At 31.0% G+C, this 20439-nt stretch overlaps 2 protein-coding genes across 3 annotated transcripts; one reads left to right on the top strand and one right to left on the bottom strand.

Moving 5' to 3' along the window:
• Window positions 1-1111: 1111 nt before the first annotated feature.
• On the bottom strand, window positions 1112-7542 carry LOC120263691. Of its 2 annotated transcripts, none has more exons than XM_039271655.1 (7): window positions 7220-7542; window positions 5630-5687; window positions 5102-5182; window positions 4970-5005; window positions 4023-4262; window positions 3789-3927; window positions 1112-1855 (listed from the first exon to the last, which is right to left on the bottom strand). In XM_039271655.1, the coding sequence occupies exons 1-7, from the start codon at window positions 7384-7386 to the stop codon at window positions 1362-1364; spliced, it is 1215 nt and encodes a 404-aa protein (XP_039127589.1). In that variant the 5' UTR covers window positions 7387-7542; the 3' UTR covers window positions 1112-1361. The 2 variants fall into 2 exon arrangements, with proteins under 2 accessions (XP_039127589.1, XP_039127590.1); XM_039271656.1 differs by having other exon boundaries at window positions 4023-4250.
• Window positions 7543-18152: 10610 nt separating this feature from the next.
• LOC120262968 (cyclin-dependent kinase inhibitor 1-like) lies at window positions 18153-19424 on the top strand. Its single transcript, XM_039270887.1, has 4 exons — window positions 18153-18510; window positions 18610-18644; window positions 18730-18900; window positions 19017-19424. The coding sequence occupies exons 1-4, from the start codon at window positions 18196-18198 to the stop codon at window positions 19084-19086; spliced, it is 591 nt and encodes a 196-aa protein (XP_039126821.1). The 5' UTR covers window positions 18153-18195; the 3' UTR covers window positions 19087-19424.
• The last annotated feature ends 1015 nt before the right edge of the window (window positions 19425-20439 follow it).

Here is a 20439-nt window from a genome sequence, read left to right as displayed (position 1 = left end):
ATGTAATTGACCTGTTTAATTTGTTAAGTAGACCTTTGATCTTGTTATTAATATATATATATATATATATATATAGACACACACCCATACATACATATTTATTTATCCATGTTTTATTATGTTTGAAGTCCTGGCGTTCCAAATGTCTACTTCATCAAAGAAATAACATAAATTCCAAGCATCTATCCTGTTGATTAAATTAAAAAGAAAAAAGAAAAAAAAAAAGCATGATTAATGTTAGACGAGATCTGCATGACTAATAGATAAATTTAATCAAATAAAATTAAAAAAATAAGAATTATAAAAATTATTTCCTATCTAAAAATCTGCTAATTATAATAATGATATTTTTACATAATAGACTTGAATGCCAACTTGTTGTTGATGGAATGTTTTTAATTTATTATGTAAACCTATTATATAATAATGTAGTACTTATTATATAAAAATATCATATTATGTAAACCGAACAGTTTTTCCGAATGAATTATGTAATCTTTCTAAAAATATTATATAAACTTATTATGTAAAATTATCATATTATATGAGGATGACTTGGATACTGACGTAAACCCTAAACTGAAAACCCATCCCTAAACCCTACCATTTAGGGTTTAGAATTTAAAGTTTATTGTTTAGACTTCAGTATTAAAGATTTTGTATTAAAGCTCATATCCTATGGTATATTTGATGCGCACCAAATAAGCCATAGAATAGTATTTTGTTATTCTATTTCACATCTGGCGTACCAAATAAACGATGTGCGATATGATATTGATCAGATATAAATCGACAAAATTACTTTTTATGATAACCCAAAATCTATACATTTAACAAAATAAACAGATCACATCAAAATCAAGAAGAAAAAAAATTATTCAATTAGAGAAATTAAAAATTAGACATAATCAAATGAAAGATTTAGATGAAATAAACATATTCAAACACGAAATCAACAAAAAACCCCCTTTAACAGCTTTGGATGTGAAAAAATCTACTTAAGATAGTGAAATTAATGTTCAATCTAATTGTTAACAAACTTCTTGTCCCAAGCTTCCGATAAATATAATCCCACATATAAGCTATAATATCAATATTTTGTAAGAGCATATGTACAAAAAAATTCCATTATAGTATTATCCACACAACCTGAGAAAAGATCAAACAGCAAATAACACAAGCTATAAACATTCATCCTGCACACAAACATAAATACACTTTTCCGGTTGCACAGCTCTTTGTAATATATTCTCAACTTGATGTTCGTTAATCACATTAGTGACAGTAAATCAAAATCATCACTGGTCATATTCACATTCGACGACGAACTAAAAATTTCCACTCAATTCATTTCAAGCTTACTACAATTTCGACCGTCTTATGCATTTGATCGGATTGAAGGGAGAATGTCGCCGGGAAGAACCAAACGTCTGAATGTTGTTTGAGGACTTGGATGGCTTTATGTCCCAGCCTTCGATGTTCTTAGGGACACAAACGTCGAAGAGCATTTGACCCAAGACACTATGAGCATTGATACCCGGCGGGTTTTGCATTTGGAATAGTCCGCCCTTTTGTTCGTCCGGCACTGAACCTGCGTCTTTAGTTTCGTGGTACTCTAATGAACTTGGTAAATAGAAGTGATCATTTGGCCCGACCGCGAATCTTTGTAGGCTCCTGTTGGAGCTACCAACTGCTTTCTGAAGATGGCAAACGGATTTTGATATATCATCACGACCGTGTCCGGTTCCTGTTGTCTCCCTTTTCAATTGGCTACTTTGAGAATATACGGTTATTGTCTTGCTAAGGAACTCTGTTAAAGCAGCTTTGTATTCGGCTTGGTGGTTTTTGTAATGAGCTGCAAATGATGAAATAGCAAATGTGAGGACGAAATTCCTATAGAGATCATGGAAACTAAAATAAATGATCATGTCCATCTTTGAATAAAGCTATGGGTGGAGGAGACAAAGATTGGAAAAAAAGATAATATATTAAATAAATCTAATGAGAACAACACCACCCTGATACAACACATGGATTTTGATGATATATAGATTTGCTTATTATTTAACATAGTATAAGACTATTCAGTATATTAAACATCTCAAATAATAACATTACCAAATATATAAAACACCATATGTGATAATTTACTAAACTCAAACACACCAAACATTTTCTAATACACCCTTGCAAACTCAAGGTAAATCAAAAGATAAACCAAGAGTTTAATATACACCGTGTACACCTATTGTATTAGCAGACAGTGATAATTGAGGTCCGCAGAAGTTGATCACGGGCAGATATCAACAATGAAAAGCTATTTGTCCAATGGCATTTATGATTAAATACATCACAAAAAAAAAAAAAGAATAATTATATATATCTTCGAGAGAGCCAATATGGTAGCAACATGAAAGACTTCTTTAGTTTTTTAATAATAGAAATTATAAATAAATAAAAAAAAACACATAAGAGGGAAGAAAAAAGATAACCAAAATTAGAAGAAAAAATTAACATGGAGTTCAACTCAACATGTTTAAATTGGTGTTAGAAATTGCATTGGTACACAAGAAGCATTAGCTTTGTAGATTGAGAAAAAGAAGACTCCAGAGTTAACTCAACATGAGTTTGAACTGGTACTAGAAATTTCACTGGAATATCAGGAGCATTGCCTCTAAATAAAAGAAAATAAGACTCAGGGGTTAACTTAATACAAGTTTAAACTGACACAAAAAATTTTAATGGCATACTAGAAGCCTTGGCTCTGAATTAGAGCAGAGATAAAAATTCTGGTTTAAGAATGGGAGAAAATAATACAAAGGAAAAAACCATTTACTGTTAAGCAGGATTCCATGTAAAACTAAACAGTAGATCAATCAGTCTTGTTTAGTTTTATAAGGATAAATCAAATATCAATGCTCATAATGAAATAACAAAAGCTCCTGGTACAAGCTTTACTATTACTGTACTAGATTGAAATTTTATCAATAAATTGTGGCGCTAATCCTTAATTTAAAAAATTCCTACCAAGATGAATCAATGGCCAATGCCCATAATGGTGGTCAAAGCATACTCTGTTTTGATACTAAAATACTAAAGTTACTGTTCCCAATTTAAAGAAAATTAGGAAAGCCATGGTTTTCTCCACCACCAAATGACAGTTTCAGCCAATTAATCAAAGGCAGTTCTATCAACAAGATCCTGAGAAAAGATCTAAATAGCAAAAGCAAACTGATAAAGCAATGGCACATTTTTTTTTATCCAATGTAAAGTGCATTTAATAGACAACTGGGCCAGAATATGATGACATCCACAAAACAATGAAAACAATAGACTTTTATATTTCATTCAGTTTTTCCAGATTTTTCCAGATTTCTGGATAAGATAGATTATTGCAAAGTACTGTCAAGAGTTTCAAGCAAATTAGTAACCTATTATATTTTTACAATGTCACATACGGCTATAGGTCAAATTAAATAAACAGAAAGCACAAGTACTTCACTGTGTCACAAATTCCAACACACATAATCAACATGTGTGAAGTTTGATTATTATTAGGACACCAACGCCCAACTACATCAATTTAAACTTAAAATACTAACTGATTAACAAATCCCTGTTTATCTAGATTATGGGATGTAGGTCAATATCAAACTTCATTTATAACATACTCAGATCAGTTAATTCCAAGAAACAGTAATTAGAGACCATGCATGAACAGCGGATCAGAAAAGACCTGACATTAGAAACTGAAAAGAAATTATCGATCATAGTCATGTTGTACATACCTACATGAGGGGAATCATTCCATTTGACTAATTTAACATCAGCGCCCAGTTCTTGTAGACTTTGAGCAAAATTATAGACAACTTGATATGGAGCAAGTTCATCATTTTCTGAACAGAAAATGAGAATAGGTCCTGCACTCTGCATCAATGATTAAGCATTATAATTAGAAAAGGAAACAAAGAAAAGATTTCATATATATTAATCCACTTATATATCAGAAAATGGAGCCTTACTACTGAGGAGTAAAGAGTTTGCCAGTATTCCACACGTTGAGCCTCAAATCTATTTATGAAGAGCGTGTCTAGACCAGATGCAATGGCTTTTGCCATCCATGAGACAACTCTTGGTGGGTGAGACATTTTGAGAACGGAAGGATGAAGGACAAACCGAGTACCCAAATCACTGGTAAAATCTACAGGACTAGAATCATATATTTGGCCACAGATGCAATCTCTGAGTATCTGATAATCATCCTTCAGCAAAAACAAAAATACAAAATGAATAAACTTCTGAAAAGAAAGTACATCATGATATATTTCTGATGGGCATAACAAACAAACTACACATCATTAAAAGTTCCTGTACTAATGCATAACGCCAAAATTTAATTAGTCATCTACAGCTTATGATGATCTATTATTTTATGACTTTTGACAACAAAAAATGTCAGATGTGAAAATTATTGACTACAGGTTGTAACATCAGCTGCGCACAGATACAACAGCAGCAGATGGGAGTTTTGGGTTATAATTCAGAAGCATATCTACATTTATCATAGCCATGCAAATTACTGATCAATAATACAATTATATGAAATTACTAATTGTCCTTAGCAATTTTCCCCCACAAACATCATTCAAGAAATATTTTCCACACAAAAATGAATGGGAAAAGTGAGCATGTTCTGCACACATGTACGCATATACCCAAATCAATTAACTTCTTGACAGATATTGAGCACAGCTCAGAGCAGTGTCCAATATTCAACTTATCATAATCACACAACAAATATTTTTTGCAATCAACCAAGGCTCGAATATTATAATGAGCATGCAGAACAAATAGTCAAAGTTCCGAATATACGAATGCATACAAGTCATCACAAAAGCTACAATAAAGCATAGTGAAGAATAAGTAAAAACAAAAAAGTGAAAGTGTTTATCAAATAATATAAGCATACCTGATACGGTTGGCCTACACATTTCCCCTGAATCAACTGGTGGGGAAAAAGAATATTTTAATCTATCAAGCACTATATTTGTGGAAGAACTCAAGAATCTAAAAGTTCTGCAACCAATAATTAATAAAGCACCTGAAGAACTTTGTACATGCAACCCTTTGAACCCCCAGAAAATGATGCCAATATGATAGGTAATGGTTTGATCTTTACCTCCTGTTACCACAATAATAGAGAGCGATAAACATTAGAATTCACATTAAAGTTAGCATTTTAGGCATATATATATGGGTATCACATTGTATAAAACAATAGAAAGTACATGGGCAAGTCCATATAAAAACTATCAATCCAGAGTCTCCAAATTATAGCCACTTGAAGGATGATACAGATCACAACCTGGTTAGCATTGTCCTGCAATCAAACAAGTCTGATCTTTCTTCTTTCTCTTTTTCATTGTTTCTTAGTTAAACAATGCCACCAAAGAAAATTAATTAGAATAAAAACAAAATTTTGACTGGGGCAATTTCAAGAGATGACAATATCCATAAAAGCCAGGTACATTATGGAACACATAGTAATCACTTAGCAAGCACATGACCAGTTGGATGTCTTAAAAAAATCCACTGCAGTAGCAAGACAATTGTGAAAGATGACACTAACCTTAACAAGCTCGCTTAGCAAATTGTGCGCCAATGATGCAGCCTTCTCAGGGAGAAATCTGCACAAACAGTAATTGCACCAGGATGACTTCGTGAAAAAAATATGTAAAAAGAGAATCTGAAAATATACATCAGAGAATAATTTATATACCCTTCACAATACTTGGAATGGGACACGCATGAAGGTATCACGTTCCAAAATGAGTTATGGATACCAAAGAAATTCCATAGAGAAGCAGAATCATCATAGATATAAAGGCCAAACAAATTCTATGAGTACAATACCATCCCTATCACATATTCTTTTAAGAAGCAAATAAAGAACAAGCTCTTCAGAAACTTGTGTTTTCTGTAATAAATCCAGGGAGGATGTGTCTCACCTTTTCTCTAGTTGTGATTTTTCTCATGAAGTGTGGGTCAGGGTGTTAAAGGCTGTGAACATTCAGAGGCGACCTTTTTATTGGCAAAGGGAAATCAGTTGATTCCCAAAGAAAGCCATGGGAAAGACTATGCTTGCTAAGCTGAGGAGAATTGTGTTTATCGCTACTGTATATTTGATTTGGAGGGCAAGGAACCTGCTAATTTTTCAGCAAAAATCTATTACTGTGGATCAGGTGTTTGCTCATATCAGGGAGGTGGTTCTATTCAAATTTTCTGTAAAAATTTCAAAATCAACTAATTGTGCTCTTTTGAGCAAGTAGTTGCAGTAATTCTGACAGGGATGCCTGGTGTTTTCAGCATGATGCTTTGTTTCTGAAGGCTTGGGCACTTTATTCTATTAATTAGTCTCTGTTGTTGTGAATGGTTGTTGAAATGAGTGAAGCATAATCTCATTGGTGGTTCTTTGATTGGTGGTGTTGTTTGTTTTTTTGGCGCTAGATACTGCATTGTTTTGCTTGGGTGGGAAGTCAAGCTTTGATTGGTGACTTCCACTTAGTGTGGGTTGTATGGCTGCTGTTCAGTGGATGTCTTGGTGGTGGAGTGATGGGGATTGTGCAGGAATTGATGTCCTTGTATGAGTAGTGGTGGTTTTAGTGCTGCAATTATGTCCTTCCTCATGCATTAATTTGTGGTTAGTTTGTAACAAATTGTTTGAGCCTAATATATAATTCATAGTGGTTTGACCACAAACAAACTCGGAAGTATAAAACTAATGCTAAATGATTATATACTAGTACCAACATCTAGGTATTGCCACTATAAGAAAACTATAATTTAACTCAAACTACACCAATATCATATTCCTACCAAAGAAGAGTTTAACCTTCTATATCATCACACTCAAGATATAAGTTTCAAAGAAAAATACAAAATCCTAGAATTCCTACATAAAATTGACTATTATTACTCAAGATTACGCATTTTTCAGATCAAACCACATCCTAAATGAATCCAAGTCTGAATTTTGACAAAATTCCAGGAATCCTCCTCAATAAAGATGGTTTAAACTGCGCTATGCTTTCCATTATTATAACCAACAGAACTCACATCTATCAACCTACAAAACCCTAAATTTGAAAATCACAAAACTCGCAACAAATTCATCACCAATGAAAAGCAAAAAACACAGAATAAACCCTCAAACACTCACAGCGTGAGGAAATCAACATGGCAAATGAGCGAGCCCCATCCGAGAGACGAATAGAGATCAACATAGGGTTTGAGATTCCTCTCCTGACTAGACAACCAAGCGAACAGCACGACGATGCCCGCCGGCCCTCTACTCGCCCAGTAGAACCGCCCTCCATCGCCCCACATCCTTCACCAAACCCAAGAAACCCTAATCCTGGTCGTCGCTAGGGTTTCGCTGGTGCTCGTGTTTGCTCTCTCGCGTTCACAGGCTTCGGAGCTCGATGAGATAGGACGAGCGCTAACGTGCGCCGGCGAAGGTGGCACCGCTCGGTGCACGATAAGAGAGAGGATTTGATCATAAGGACTTAATTGGGTATTTTAAAGGTTGAAAATGTCTACGTGGCAAGTTTTGATTGGTGGGATGGATTTCAGTGTTATTATTATTAAATTAATTAAATACTTTTTATGTTGAAATCATTTGATGTGATTTTGATTTTCTTTTTAATTCAGATTTATTTATTTATTTGTAAATTGAAATCAGTCCAAGTACATGATCCAATTTCATTTTGTTTATAAAATTTATGTTATTTTTTTTAATATCTTGATGGTGAAATGGATTTTTTTTTTAAAGGTTATTAACTTATTATTAATTAATTAGCTACTTTGTATTTAAAATATTTGCTTTGATTTATATTGTTTTTAATTTAGGTTTATTTATTTTTAAAATTTTAAAAATGTCCAAGAAGATAATCCAATTTCAATTTTGTATATTTTAAAAAAAAAACATAAACTTGATGTTTTGATAATTACATAGGACTAATCTAATGAAAATGGAAGTTGGGAAGTGAACTTTTTTGTTTGTCTGAGAGGAAATACCATAAAATCCAATCAAGAAAAATTAAAATTTAATATAATTTAAGTAAAAATTACATTTTTCACTTAATGACAAAGCTATATATATATTTTAGATAGGCTTATTTTGGGGATTTTTTTCCTTTTTTGTTTAATTTATATGAGATTTTGTGAAGGATTCAATTGGAGTTAGGTTGTGTATAATCTCAAAAGTCTTATTATTATATATTAATATTATATTACAAAAAGAAAATGAGATTTTGATGATGAGGTGGATTGAAAAGGAAATCGGAAGTCTAATACGGAAGTCAAGACAAAATAAACTTAAGAACTCTTAATTGAACGGGAAGTGAGTTTCATGACTTTTTCTTGGTAAATGCTTTACATCTTGTGAATTAAGGAAGTAACCACTTTCATGCAATTTTCTTCTTTTATTTTTTTTTTTTTGGCTGGTATACCTTTAAAAAAAATACTAATATGCTTTTGTGTTTTTTTTTTTGTAAAAGACAAAAACCCACGTGCTGCAAAGTGTAGCATAAAAGAAAGTTATTTACCTCAATATATATGTATTTTCATTTTATATATGCTAAGATTCAAACATGTCTTTTCGGCAAAGATACAAACATCTTAAGTAAGAAATTTAATACTAATAAACCAAGAGATCATTGGTTTTTTATAAAAATTATATTACTTAAATATTTTTTGAGCATGCAGGAATAATCTAATAGTTAAGACATTTGACTCATGTGCAGGAGGTTGAGGATTTGACTTTTTTTTTTAATATATGGCTGAAAAAAGTAATAATGAAAAGTACGCATGTTGTCCACCAAAAGTCAATATAAATTAAAAATGATCACTTATCATGCTCTCTTCATTCATTTCGGAAACAAATATATAAATAAATAAATAACAGACCAAGTTGTATTTTTATAAAATTTATAGATTAATTTTTTAATGATAAAAGCATAAATAAAAGTGTTTTTTATCGGTATTTACTTAAATATGAGTTTATAAGGATATATTAGTCATTACATCTTTTATAGAGTATCCAAGTAACTTCCTTCTTTAGTTTATTTAGTGGTCATGTTTGTGAGTTTAGTAATGCATAGATTTTAATGGTTGTATTTTGATTTGACCATTAGTGTTTGAATATTATTTGTTTATGTGTACATCTTATAAATCCTTGAATTATATATGTAGGTCGTCCAACATGTCATTTGGGAATGTCTATGGATTTTGAATCTGATAAAGTCTGATTAAGGTACATTGGACTCGTGTTTCCTATCACTTTCAATCTCTCTGTTACTTTTCATCATTTTTAGACGTCTACACACAAACAATGTTTAGTAATATATATCCTAAAAAAATTAAGGTTTTATCCAAAATTAATATTTTCTTAAGTATCTATCTTAAAAAATTAAATAACTTCCATACCATTAATATCTATAGTAGGTTAACTATATGAACAGTGCTATACCGTTCATCTTTATCCTTCTTTTTGTATGTCTTTATCTTGTCTATATTTTTCTCTACTTTTTGTGTAAAGATGTTCTACAATCGTCCATAGTTGATCTTTTACCATATATATGTGTGTGTGATTTTATGTTTTCATAGGAGTTCATATGTAAAAATCTTCTTATATTTTAAGACATCACTCTTGCCCCAAATTACTATAAATCATATACCATGTATACTATTAAAATTTGGTTTGTTTGCATACATACTCTTCTATGCTCCATACATATTAACGTGTCTACCTGACCTACCATCCATGAGCTAACATGGTCCGGCATGACATGGGACTAAGAAAGACCATAACCATATGGGACACAATAATACAGTACTCTCTTTTAATTATATTTATCTATACATCTTATTAAAACATGTTTGTAATAATAAGTGAAAAAATATTTAAATTTTGTAATTATATATAAATAAGTGAATAGATCTAAAGAAAGGTCAATAGAATAAGACTATAATATCCTATTGTCTCACCAAATATAAAATAGGAGAAGGATATTATAACTTATCTTATTCTATCCTCTATATTTTGTCCAACAAACCAGCCTTAACTATATATATGGAATGCTTGATGCATTTTAAACTAATTTCTTAAGTAAATTTTAAATAAGATGTGTAAAAAAAATTATAATATATATATATATATATATTAAATTTTGGAATTGTATTTTATATATATGTGAAAAATGTATACAGCGTAAACTAATTTAATCAAGTAATTTTTTAATAAAATAAGTGAAAATATCTCTAATGTGTATCTAAACCTTTGAGATGAAAACAAAATATTACATGCACATATATGTAGCAAATTTTGAGATATTTTGTCTCTATTAAAAATAATGCTATTTTGTATTTACAAAAGTGATATATTAGTTTTAGTTTTTCTTTCATGTGCATCATTATTTTAAGAATTTTTTTTACATAGTTTCAAAAAAAAAAATTTGGGAATTTTTTTTCATTTTTTTGTTTTTTATTTTCAAATAAAAATTTAAAACTAAATGAGTGCATCCTGTGCTAGCCCAATCACCTCAAGATTAGGAGAAGGCCCCCTTTGTATTCGCTTGGTACGGCCCGTTTAACACCTCTCCAAATACATTGTTAAGATATATGATAAATTAATAAATATTGATTTTTCTATAACGATAAAATTAGAAATTTATTTAAATTTCTAGACTATCTTTAATAATGTTAATTTTTATTTAAATGTAATAAATAAAATTAGCTCAAAATTTTGCAGGGGTATGTATGCAAAGATATTGACTTAATCACCGATACAAATTTTTAGGATTTAGATGTAATGAATTAAATTTGTTTAAGGGTATATATATAACGTTCATTATAAATTTTTAAGAGTGTATATGCATAATGTTTTTTAGTTATTTAACATGTAATAATATATGTGGAGGAAAGAGGTATATATGCAAATAAATCAAATTTTAAAGGGTTTACTTCACATTTGATTTTATTGATAGATATAAAAGATAATTTTCAGGGGTATCTAAATTTATAATTTTCATAGAAAAATTTTGATATGAATTTATTTTTTAGACAACAACTTCTTAGTTTATATTTCGACAGTATCGTGTCCTTTTGTAGGGTGATCATGTCTGTGCACGTCTTAACACACTGCTTAACCACATTTCGTTAAAAAAAAAAAAGCTTTTACAAAGATATAAATGAAACCATGAACTCTTGTTCACATTGTAATTATATTTTAGTTGTTCATTGATCTCAAACTCATGGTACATTACTATTTAACTCTATATAGATTTTATTAAGAAAATAATGACCAATAAAGTAAAAAAGCATTAATGAGAAATTACTCCAATAATGAAGATAAGAAACAACTAGATCTAATTTACTAAGACTTGAATATTCTCCAATTACTTACTCAAAAAAATTACTTGCAAAATAGTTCTTTTTATTCAATCAAGCTTATTTTAATTTGGAGGTTTAATTAAAGCCTAGCGCTCGAGCTCAAACCAAATTAAGTCAGGTAGACATATATATGTTAGATGTGATATCTAGTTTTAACTTTGATTATAATTAAGATTTTGTATTTAAATAATTCTACCTTGAATAGCTGAGATAAAATTTGTATTTACATGATTTGAATCTAAACATGTGAGACACCTGGCATGGAACCGGGCAAAAACAAATAATTTTTCACATTGATTGGGCTGAGTTTTTATATATATATATATATACAATTAATATCAACTCTTAATATTAAATAAATCACCAACAATAAAACATACTATTAACTTTAAAAATAAAATCTCTTATTTCAACATAAAAATTTATTTATTTATTAATTTTTAAAATTTAAAAGGTCTTATTATTCTTCTGTCACTCTCTATATATTCACACACAACACCAATACAAACTACCATAAATCCCTACATTAGTCATGTTCTATTTATGGAAAAAAGCTTAGGATTGACCTAACAACAAGAAGACATGAATAAACTTGAAACCCTAATTTTCAATTTGCAAAAAGAAGGACAAAAGAGGGGCTACAAGTTATGGAAAGAGGAAACAAGTCTGCAAAGCCATGGATGTCAGGTTGAGACTTCCCTTTTCCCTTTCCAATGGAAAGCCACTTCCTCTTGTCTCTCTATATGGAGTCCAAGAAAGATTAACACCAATGCATTGCCATTTATTCTCTCAATATCTTCATCAAATTTAGGTACAATACAAATAAAGTCACAGTAAAAAACCATGGATAGAAGAAGTGAAGGTAATTTTACTGTGTAAAAAATTAAGTATAATGGTGATAGCACAATTTATCAAAATTATTTTATCAATGATGAAACTCTAAAATATGTTTACAGGTTCTAGGTCGATTACAAGTCTAATTAATCATATAGATTCAGTTGGAGTCATGGCATGACTTTGCTCTTTTCATCCAGTCTATTGGTCAAATCCCTTTGTAACATTGCACATATCAGGTAAAACAGATTGAATTCATGTTACAATTTCTAACAATATTTATATTGATACAAGATTATGTTCCTGGATTCACAAAATTAACTCTTAAAAACACCTCGAATATTTACGTTATGGAGAAGAAAATTTTACTCATTTTTCATGAGAAATTACATGCTCAAGATAAACCAAGTAATGAAACTCATGGAAATATCTACTATTGCTTTTTTTTTAGCCTTTAATTAAAAAAAAAATATAATTTTAATTAAATTTAACCATCACTACAATATACCGGTGGTAGTGCTTTTAACTCTCATGTGATGACAAATTGACAACAAGTATCTTTTTATTTTTTTGTATTATGCTTGAAAAACCTTGAGAGGTTTCGAACTCGAGACCTCTCAAACACAAGCAAAATAAAAAATTACTATGCTATGTCTTAGTTCATCTCATGTGAAAGTTGAATATTTAACTCTCTTCTAAAGCATGATTAAGGATTTAGTATGTGTCGGGGAATAATTTGTCCACATCGTATAAAATAAATAAATAGATAAATTTAATTAGATATAAAATTGCAGTTGAACTTCCATTAAGGTTTTAGAGTACATTAATCTTGTGATAGCACTTAAAATGTTGTTTGAGTGCAACTTGTCCCCACACTCCCATCTTTTCTTCTTATGTTTTCCATGGACCATGCATGACTTGTGATATTGTCTATCTTTAATTCTTTATCTTTCGTCCTTTCTTTCTTTCTTTTTAAATTTTTATTTATTTATTGATACGAGGACAAAGCCTAGAAACGAAATCTTGAACAAATGAACTTTATTTATCAAGTTATAAAAGAGTTGTTATTATATATTTATCATGGTTTTTCACTACCTACTAGGTTAAGTTTTTGGTTTAAATTTAAAAATTTTATTTAAATTACGTACTTTTTTATGTAGGTTTTATGAAATATTTTGATTACAGAGAAAATAATCTTATTTTTAAATAATTGCATATTATATTTTTGAGCCCTTCGTCCTTACTCACATATACATTCCCAATAGTTTAATAATATTGCAAAAAAAAAAAAATCTTAAATATAATTTCTAACTTAATTATATTAAAATTTATTTTTAAATATATCTTTATATATATATATATATATATTAGTATGGAGAGGAGTAAATTACTGCCATTCTACTCCAATGATGGAAAACTTCGTTTGAGAAACTTACTGAATTAGAAATGGGTGCGTTTCAAGCTTTTTGTTTGAAGATTTAGAAACCCATACATACGCTTTCGGGTACTTTCCAACTTGCTCCCCGAGAGCGTATTCTCCCATTTGCTTTCTTTGTCTTAAAATAAAAGTGAATCCCGCTAGATATTCAGGTTTTGAGCTGACTCAATTTGAGGGCATAACTTCTATTCTCATATTTTATTATACAGGTGTGTACAAGGGATATGCAGGATTAATGCATCAATTGGTGGTTTAATGGTTGTCTAAGAGATTCACTTTGTTGTAGGATGAACTAATACATAGGATAATGAAGGGCTACCACATGATTCTCTCTGTCATGCAATTATAAAGGAATGAAAAATATGACTCATTCCCGAGTAGTGATTAATCAGTAATACTAAAATTTAGGAAACAATATATAAACAGTACTTTTGTGTTATAGCACTAACAGCATCGGGTTTCGAATTTACGTCTAATCATGCATTATCAAATACCTTACCACTACACAAAAGACAGCAAATGTTGGCTTCAAAAATTTTTAAAAGAGGCAATTAGATAATTGATAACTTTTTTTTCAAAAAAATTGATAATTAAAAAAAATGGGGTAATTTTTGTATTTACAAAAGCTAGAAGAGATATCCGACTTGCACTTTTGAAATAATAATAATATTATTAATAATTTAAGTTCGCCATTTATTTAATTATGTATATCAAAATAAAAACCAAAATTTATTCTCCAAAGAACATTTCCATTCCTTTACAATGATATCCAATCACGAGAGAATATTCCATGGATTCCCTTCATAACTTCACAAGTCCCGAGGAAATATCTCTCTTATTCTTTTTATTTTTCATATTTTCATATATATATATATATTTATTATTTATATTTTTAGCAATTTTTTAAAACACTCACCCCAAGTATGTGGCAAATAGATAAACATTAGATAAAGGAGTTTATCCAGGATTATTTATAGACAAATTGCCAAACAAAAAAACAATTAAAAAATTATGAATAAATACAAAAAGAGTTATCCAAATCTAGTAAAATAATTTTTAGATAAATATAGTATAATGTATTTATACTAACTAAATCAAAACCCTTTTTTTTTTTTCAAACGACAACCTTCGTTCATTTTAAAGAAAATTAGGGACATCTATAAACATGGAAAAATGACCTGATAGTAATAAGTCATTGTTGGCTCAAACTTTTTTCTTTTTGGATATAGACTAAGATTAATAAGTATTAGATATATTATATATATGCCTGTTTTTTTTAAGTATTATTTATAAATATATATTTTTTTTACAATGGGCAAAAACCATCGCACATCTTTACTTTATCTACATATCAACCATGCATTTAAAATAAATTAAACCCTCGAGCTTTAACATCACACACCTTATTTTAACCTCTGGCAGTGACTATTTTAAATAAATATCCTTTATTTTATTCTATATAAATCATATTTGTCTTTTAAATATAGGTTGTTAAGCATCTATATTTATGGATTAATTACATAAAAAATATTTTACTTTGTTTATTAAATATTAATTATAAAAACACATTAAATCATAAAACACACATAAAAAATAATGCTAAATTTTTAAAAACACACCCACACACACAAACACAAACACTATATATATATATATATATATTTCTAAATATGTCTATCTACTTGGCTACATGCATGCATGCTCAAACACTTTTAATTTGTCCATTTGGTCTAACGTCCAAAACAGGGTTTGTTTTCCTGTTTCTCTCTCCACACACTCTGTTGTTTTGTGTACTTTGTTATTTGTTGGCATGTGTGAGTGAGTTTGTAGACTTTCCATACCATAAAGAACACTCTCTCAACTCTCAAGGATAAGATAAGATATATGGATCATCATCATCATCATCCTACCTAGCTACCCGTCTGCCACATCATAAATTAATTACTTCTTTTTTTTAAAAAAAAAAATATATTTTTATTATTTTTTTTCTCTCTCTCTGTTCTCTATAGATATGGACGTAGGTTTTAAATTAGGGCATGCAGTGCATGTCTTCTGGTTTGTCTGAATTGAAAGATGTGGTAGGTCCACCACTTCTTCCTCAAGCCAAAGCCATGCCATGCTATGCCAAGCCAAGGTGGGAATGAGGACCCCCACCTCCTCACCACTACTCTACTTTTTATTATTATTATTTTTTTAATTTATAATTTCATTTATATGGCCCTATGTTTTTTATAAGTATTTTAATAAAGGTTAATGATATAAACAAATGTTTAACCGACCAGTAGACACTCTTATAAGAAAAAAAACGCAAAGAAGGTAAAAAAATCGTAGAAGAAAAAAAATAGATTTAATTAAAAAGTGTTTGGTAGAAAACATTATGAAATAATATGTCTGATCTTAATTTATTTTATCTTTTGACTCTCAATAAATTAACATGAATGACAAGTATTGATGTAGCTGATTCGAAATAGCTCAATAAGATTCTCGAGTAATAATTTATACAACTAAAATATAAATATATTTTTAGATGATCACCGGACACTCCCATAAGAAAAAGGAAGATGAAAAATTAATTGTAGAAGACGAAGTGAAGGACTTAAAAACTGTTTTACAAATTAAACATAATGAAACGATATGTTTGATTGTGGTTTATCTAGTTTTTTAATTCTTCATACAACAACATAAAAGGGTATGATTCCAAATAGTCAGATTAATAGCTTGTTGGTGTTATTATATTAATAAGCTTCTTGAATAACAATTTATACAACTAAAACATAATTAAATGGTATATATAAGAACATACATATAAGTAAATTTGATATATTCACTATTGAAGAGTTAATTTATAATTAAAAGATTTACTCTAATTATGAATATTTGTAATTTTTCATTTATGTTAATTTTTTTTTATTTGAGACTAAGAAAGGTTATTGCTTGGTTACTGAAAAGTCTCTCTCAAATTATTTTATTTTTTTAATTTAATATTATCATTTATGTCTCCAACTGTTGGTGTGTGGTGATGATAAATAGTGTGTCTACATATAAATTTAAATTTTATTAGTTCTATGCATTATTAAATATATATAGGACAAAGTTAAATGAATGAACACATAAATTTAAGTGACCTATCATTGATATATCTCACTATTAGTGCGCTATGTTAGGACCATCATTAGTTTAATTTTTTATTCATTTCCAAAACATCATGTGGGTAAAAAATAATAATAATAATAATATAATTATGAATTACATGGATTTTGTAAAACCAAAGAATTACATTAAATTTTGTTTCTCACATTTTAATCTTTTCATGTTTGAGCTATAATTATTAATATAATATATTTAAAATTAAAATTAAACGAAAATTTTATGGTGATTTAATAATTTTAATAAATACAAGTGTGGTCCCAATATTTTACATTAGTATATGTATATATATAATAAATAAATAAATTTAATAAATAAATAATAAATAAATAATAAATAAATAAATAAATTTCAGTTACGTCAGTGATAATTAGTTATGGGAATTTTTCTTGCAGGCAGTTGCACTTCCCTGAAATTTTTTTGTACATCAAAATGGAATTTTTTTTTGGGAGAGAGAAGAAAATAAAATTTTAAAAAATAAAAAATAACAATAAAATCTGACCGTACACGTGTCCTGAGAATCTTCGATCCGATTGGCCACTTAATATCTGATTGTACGGTACAACACCAAACCCTTTAATTTCTGAAAAGCATCAGCCCCGAGAAAAGCGAGCGATCATCACGGCCGTCCATCAAAGTACGCCAATCATCCTCAGCCCTACGATCATCCATCCCCTTCAATTGGTCCCCCACAGACCTCGTTGTACGTCAAGATATTTTCACACCCCTTCCCATCAATCGCAGTCTCATCTTTGTCTCCGCCATCTTGGCCACGTGGACGGCCAGATGTCAATTGCTGACGTGGAAAACAAGAAATGGAGCGTGAGAATATCATCTCATCATGCTATGTGTGATAACGCGGCTGAGTAATTATTAAAATTATATCCGTTGACGACTTGGATAACCACTGACCGTCAGATCATGATCCAACGGTTCAATATCGACAATGGTACTTTCGTAAAAAAAGTGATCTCTTAGGGGTATGATGGTAAATAGAGCAGTGGCACAATTATTACGCTTCGGACCAGCTCCGCACCAAACGGGCTATGAAAATAACTAACCCGAGGGTGGAACAGGCTACAGCCGGTACCCTGAACCCTGAGATTTGGTTCTGATGACCGGATTATCCGGTGACGAAGCATGGGGAGAAGTGCCACGCGTCGTCATTTGATTTGAAGCTTATCTCAACGGCCAGATCCGCCTAACGGCACCGTCTGGAATTCCCGTCACCGTTAACGTTCACCGTAACACCGCTTTCAAGAAACAAAACCCAACCGTTAGCGAGATCTAATCACCGCCCGTGAGAAAACGAGAACGAGAACGAGATGAGAAGGTACGCGAAGATGGAGATCTCGCCGGAGGTGGGAGGGGTGAGAACGAGGGCGAGGACGATGGCTCTCAGGGCGGCGGCGGCGGCGGCGGCAGCGAAGAAGAGGAAGACGGCGGCGGTGGCTGTCATGGGGCCGGAAGGGGTCCAGATCTTGTACCTTCAGCTACGGAGCCGTAGCTTGGTGATGACACGGCGGGTGGCGAGGTCGACGGTGCATTCTGATCACCAGCAAGGTGGTGGTGAAGCCGACTGCGTTTCTCGCTGCTCCAGCAACGCGACCAGCGAGGTTGTGCCACGGCGAGCATCGGAGGTGAGTGGAATCGTGGAATTCATTTTGGAATTCAATCTCGATCTCGTGTCGTGGTTTTTTACTTGAATTTTTTTAAAATGTTTTTCATGGTTTTTCCAGATGGAATCTCGTGATTCGGAGTGCAATCGAGCGAGGTTATCTTCTTTGATTTCTCTCTTTATTTTATTTTTTTCTTTTTAATTCTGAATTTTGTTATTTATTTTGTTATTTATTTCTCAGGAGAGAATCAACGCCGATGAGTGAGCTCCAGGCGGTGGAATCAGACGGCGGAGAATCAACAGCGGCGAGGCTTCCGGCGAGATCAACGTCCAAGATCTTCCCACCGGCCGACGAGATCGAAGCTTTCTTCTCCGCTGCTGAGCGAGAAGACCAGCAACGCTTCACCTCCAAGTACTCTCTTCTCTCTTCTCTCTCTAGAACGCAAAGCACATTAGCTTAACGAGATCCAGCACAGCACGCCGGCACACCGGAGAGCTAAACAAGCACTTTCTTATCCTACTCCGCAGGTACAACTTCGACGTCGTCAACGATACGCCACTATCCGGCCGGTACGATTGGGTTCGTTTAAAGCCGTAAGAACACCGACCAATTTATTATTATTCCCAAAAAAAAAAATTTGAAGAAAAATTAGGGAAGAAAAAAAGAGAGAACGAAACTAGAAAGTAGCATTAGAAAGGGGGTTTTCTTTTTCCTTTTTTTTAATTTCTTTTTTATTTCCATAAATTAGATGAATTAAATTCCATTGTACAGCATCTCTAGTTCTCTTCTCTCCCACCCCCCCGAATGCGTACGAGAGAAGCTTCTCTTGCTCTCTCTGAAGTCTGAACTCCTCCCCTCCTTCTCTTCTCGTCTTCTTCTGCGGTTTTCCAGACCGCGCTGTAATAAAAATCACTCCTTTTTTCCTCTTTGTTTCTTATCTCTGGTATCTCTCTATATCCCTATCAATCTCTCTCTCTCTCTCTTTCTGAGCAGTCTCAGTGGGTTTTGAGCCCGGTTATTTGCGGAAAACAACAAGGGCCGTCTGATCTTGATCAGAGGGTCTGCGCCGCCTGTTTGTTTCCTCTTCTGGTACGTGCGAGTGGTGACGGCCCGCACGTGCCGCCATGCTCTTTTTTCTTTTCTTTTAATTTTTTAATTTTTCATTTTTCTTAAAAAATATATATATATTAGTTTTTCTGTGATTGCTTTGGATCTGGAGCACATGCGGGTGGATGTGGGTCCCATTTCTGGATTAAAAGAGAATGTTTACAAGTAATCAATTTCCTTCTATTTATTATATATATACTACAATAATATTTTTTTATTTTTATTATTATTATTATTTACTGCTGCTGGGTTGAATTTGTTTTTTTTATAAATATATAATTTTATATACTACAGTACTTTTATTATTATTATTATTATTGTTTGTTTTTTTTAATAAATATGTGATTTTTTATATACTACAGTGATTTTTGTTATTATTCCTACTATATTTTTGTTATTTTTATTAGTTAGTAGTGTTGGGTTAGATTTTATTTTAATTTTTTTCCTTGCTATATGTGTGTATAGCTTTAGAAATTATTGTTATTTTGTTTGTGAATGGTTTTTTTACTTTTAACTAATAGTAAATTGATTAAAAAATTTTATAATGATTTTGGACTATCAAAATGGATAAACATAATAGTTTTTATAAGACTTTATAAGATAATTTTATCTACTTATTTTTATGCGTGTAAATGCTTTTGAATTTTGGTAATTAGTATGAAGTGAAAGGACTTGAATATCTTATTAAGAGAGAGGGTAAACAGGAGTCAAATTAAGAAAATTTTAAATTATTTTATTAAAAAAAATTACTTTGTTGTGTCTGGTCTTCTTGTGATTGTGGAATGTTTTTGTTGAGTGAAAAGTTTTTATATGGAATGTTTGTGCAGTTATAATTGTTTACTA

Source organism: Dioscorea cayenensis, chromosome 6 (genome assembly GCF_009730915.1).
Source record: "Dioscorea cayenensis subsp. rotundata cultivar TDr96_F1 chromosome 6, TDr96_F1_v2_PseudoChromosome.rev07_lg8_w22 25.fasta, whole genome shotgun sequence".
In the NCBI taxonomy this organism is placed as follows: Eukaryota; Viridiplantae; Streptophyta; class Magnoliopsida; order Dioscoreales; family Dioscoreaceae; genus Dioscorea; species Dioscorea cayenensis.
Note: the sequence above shows the minus strand (reverse complement) of the source record. Positions and strands in the feature narration are given on the sequence as shown.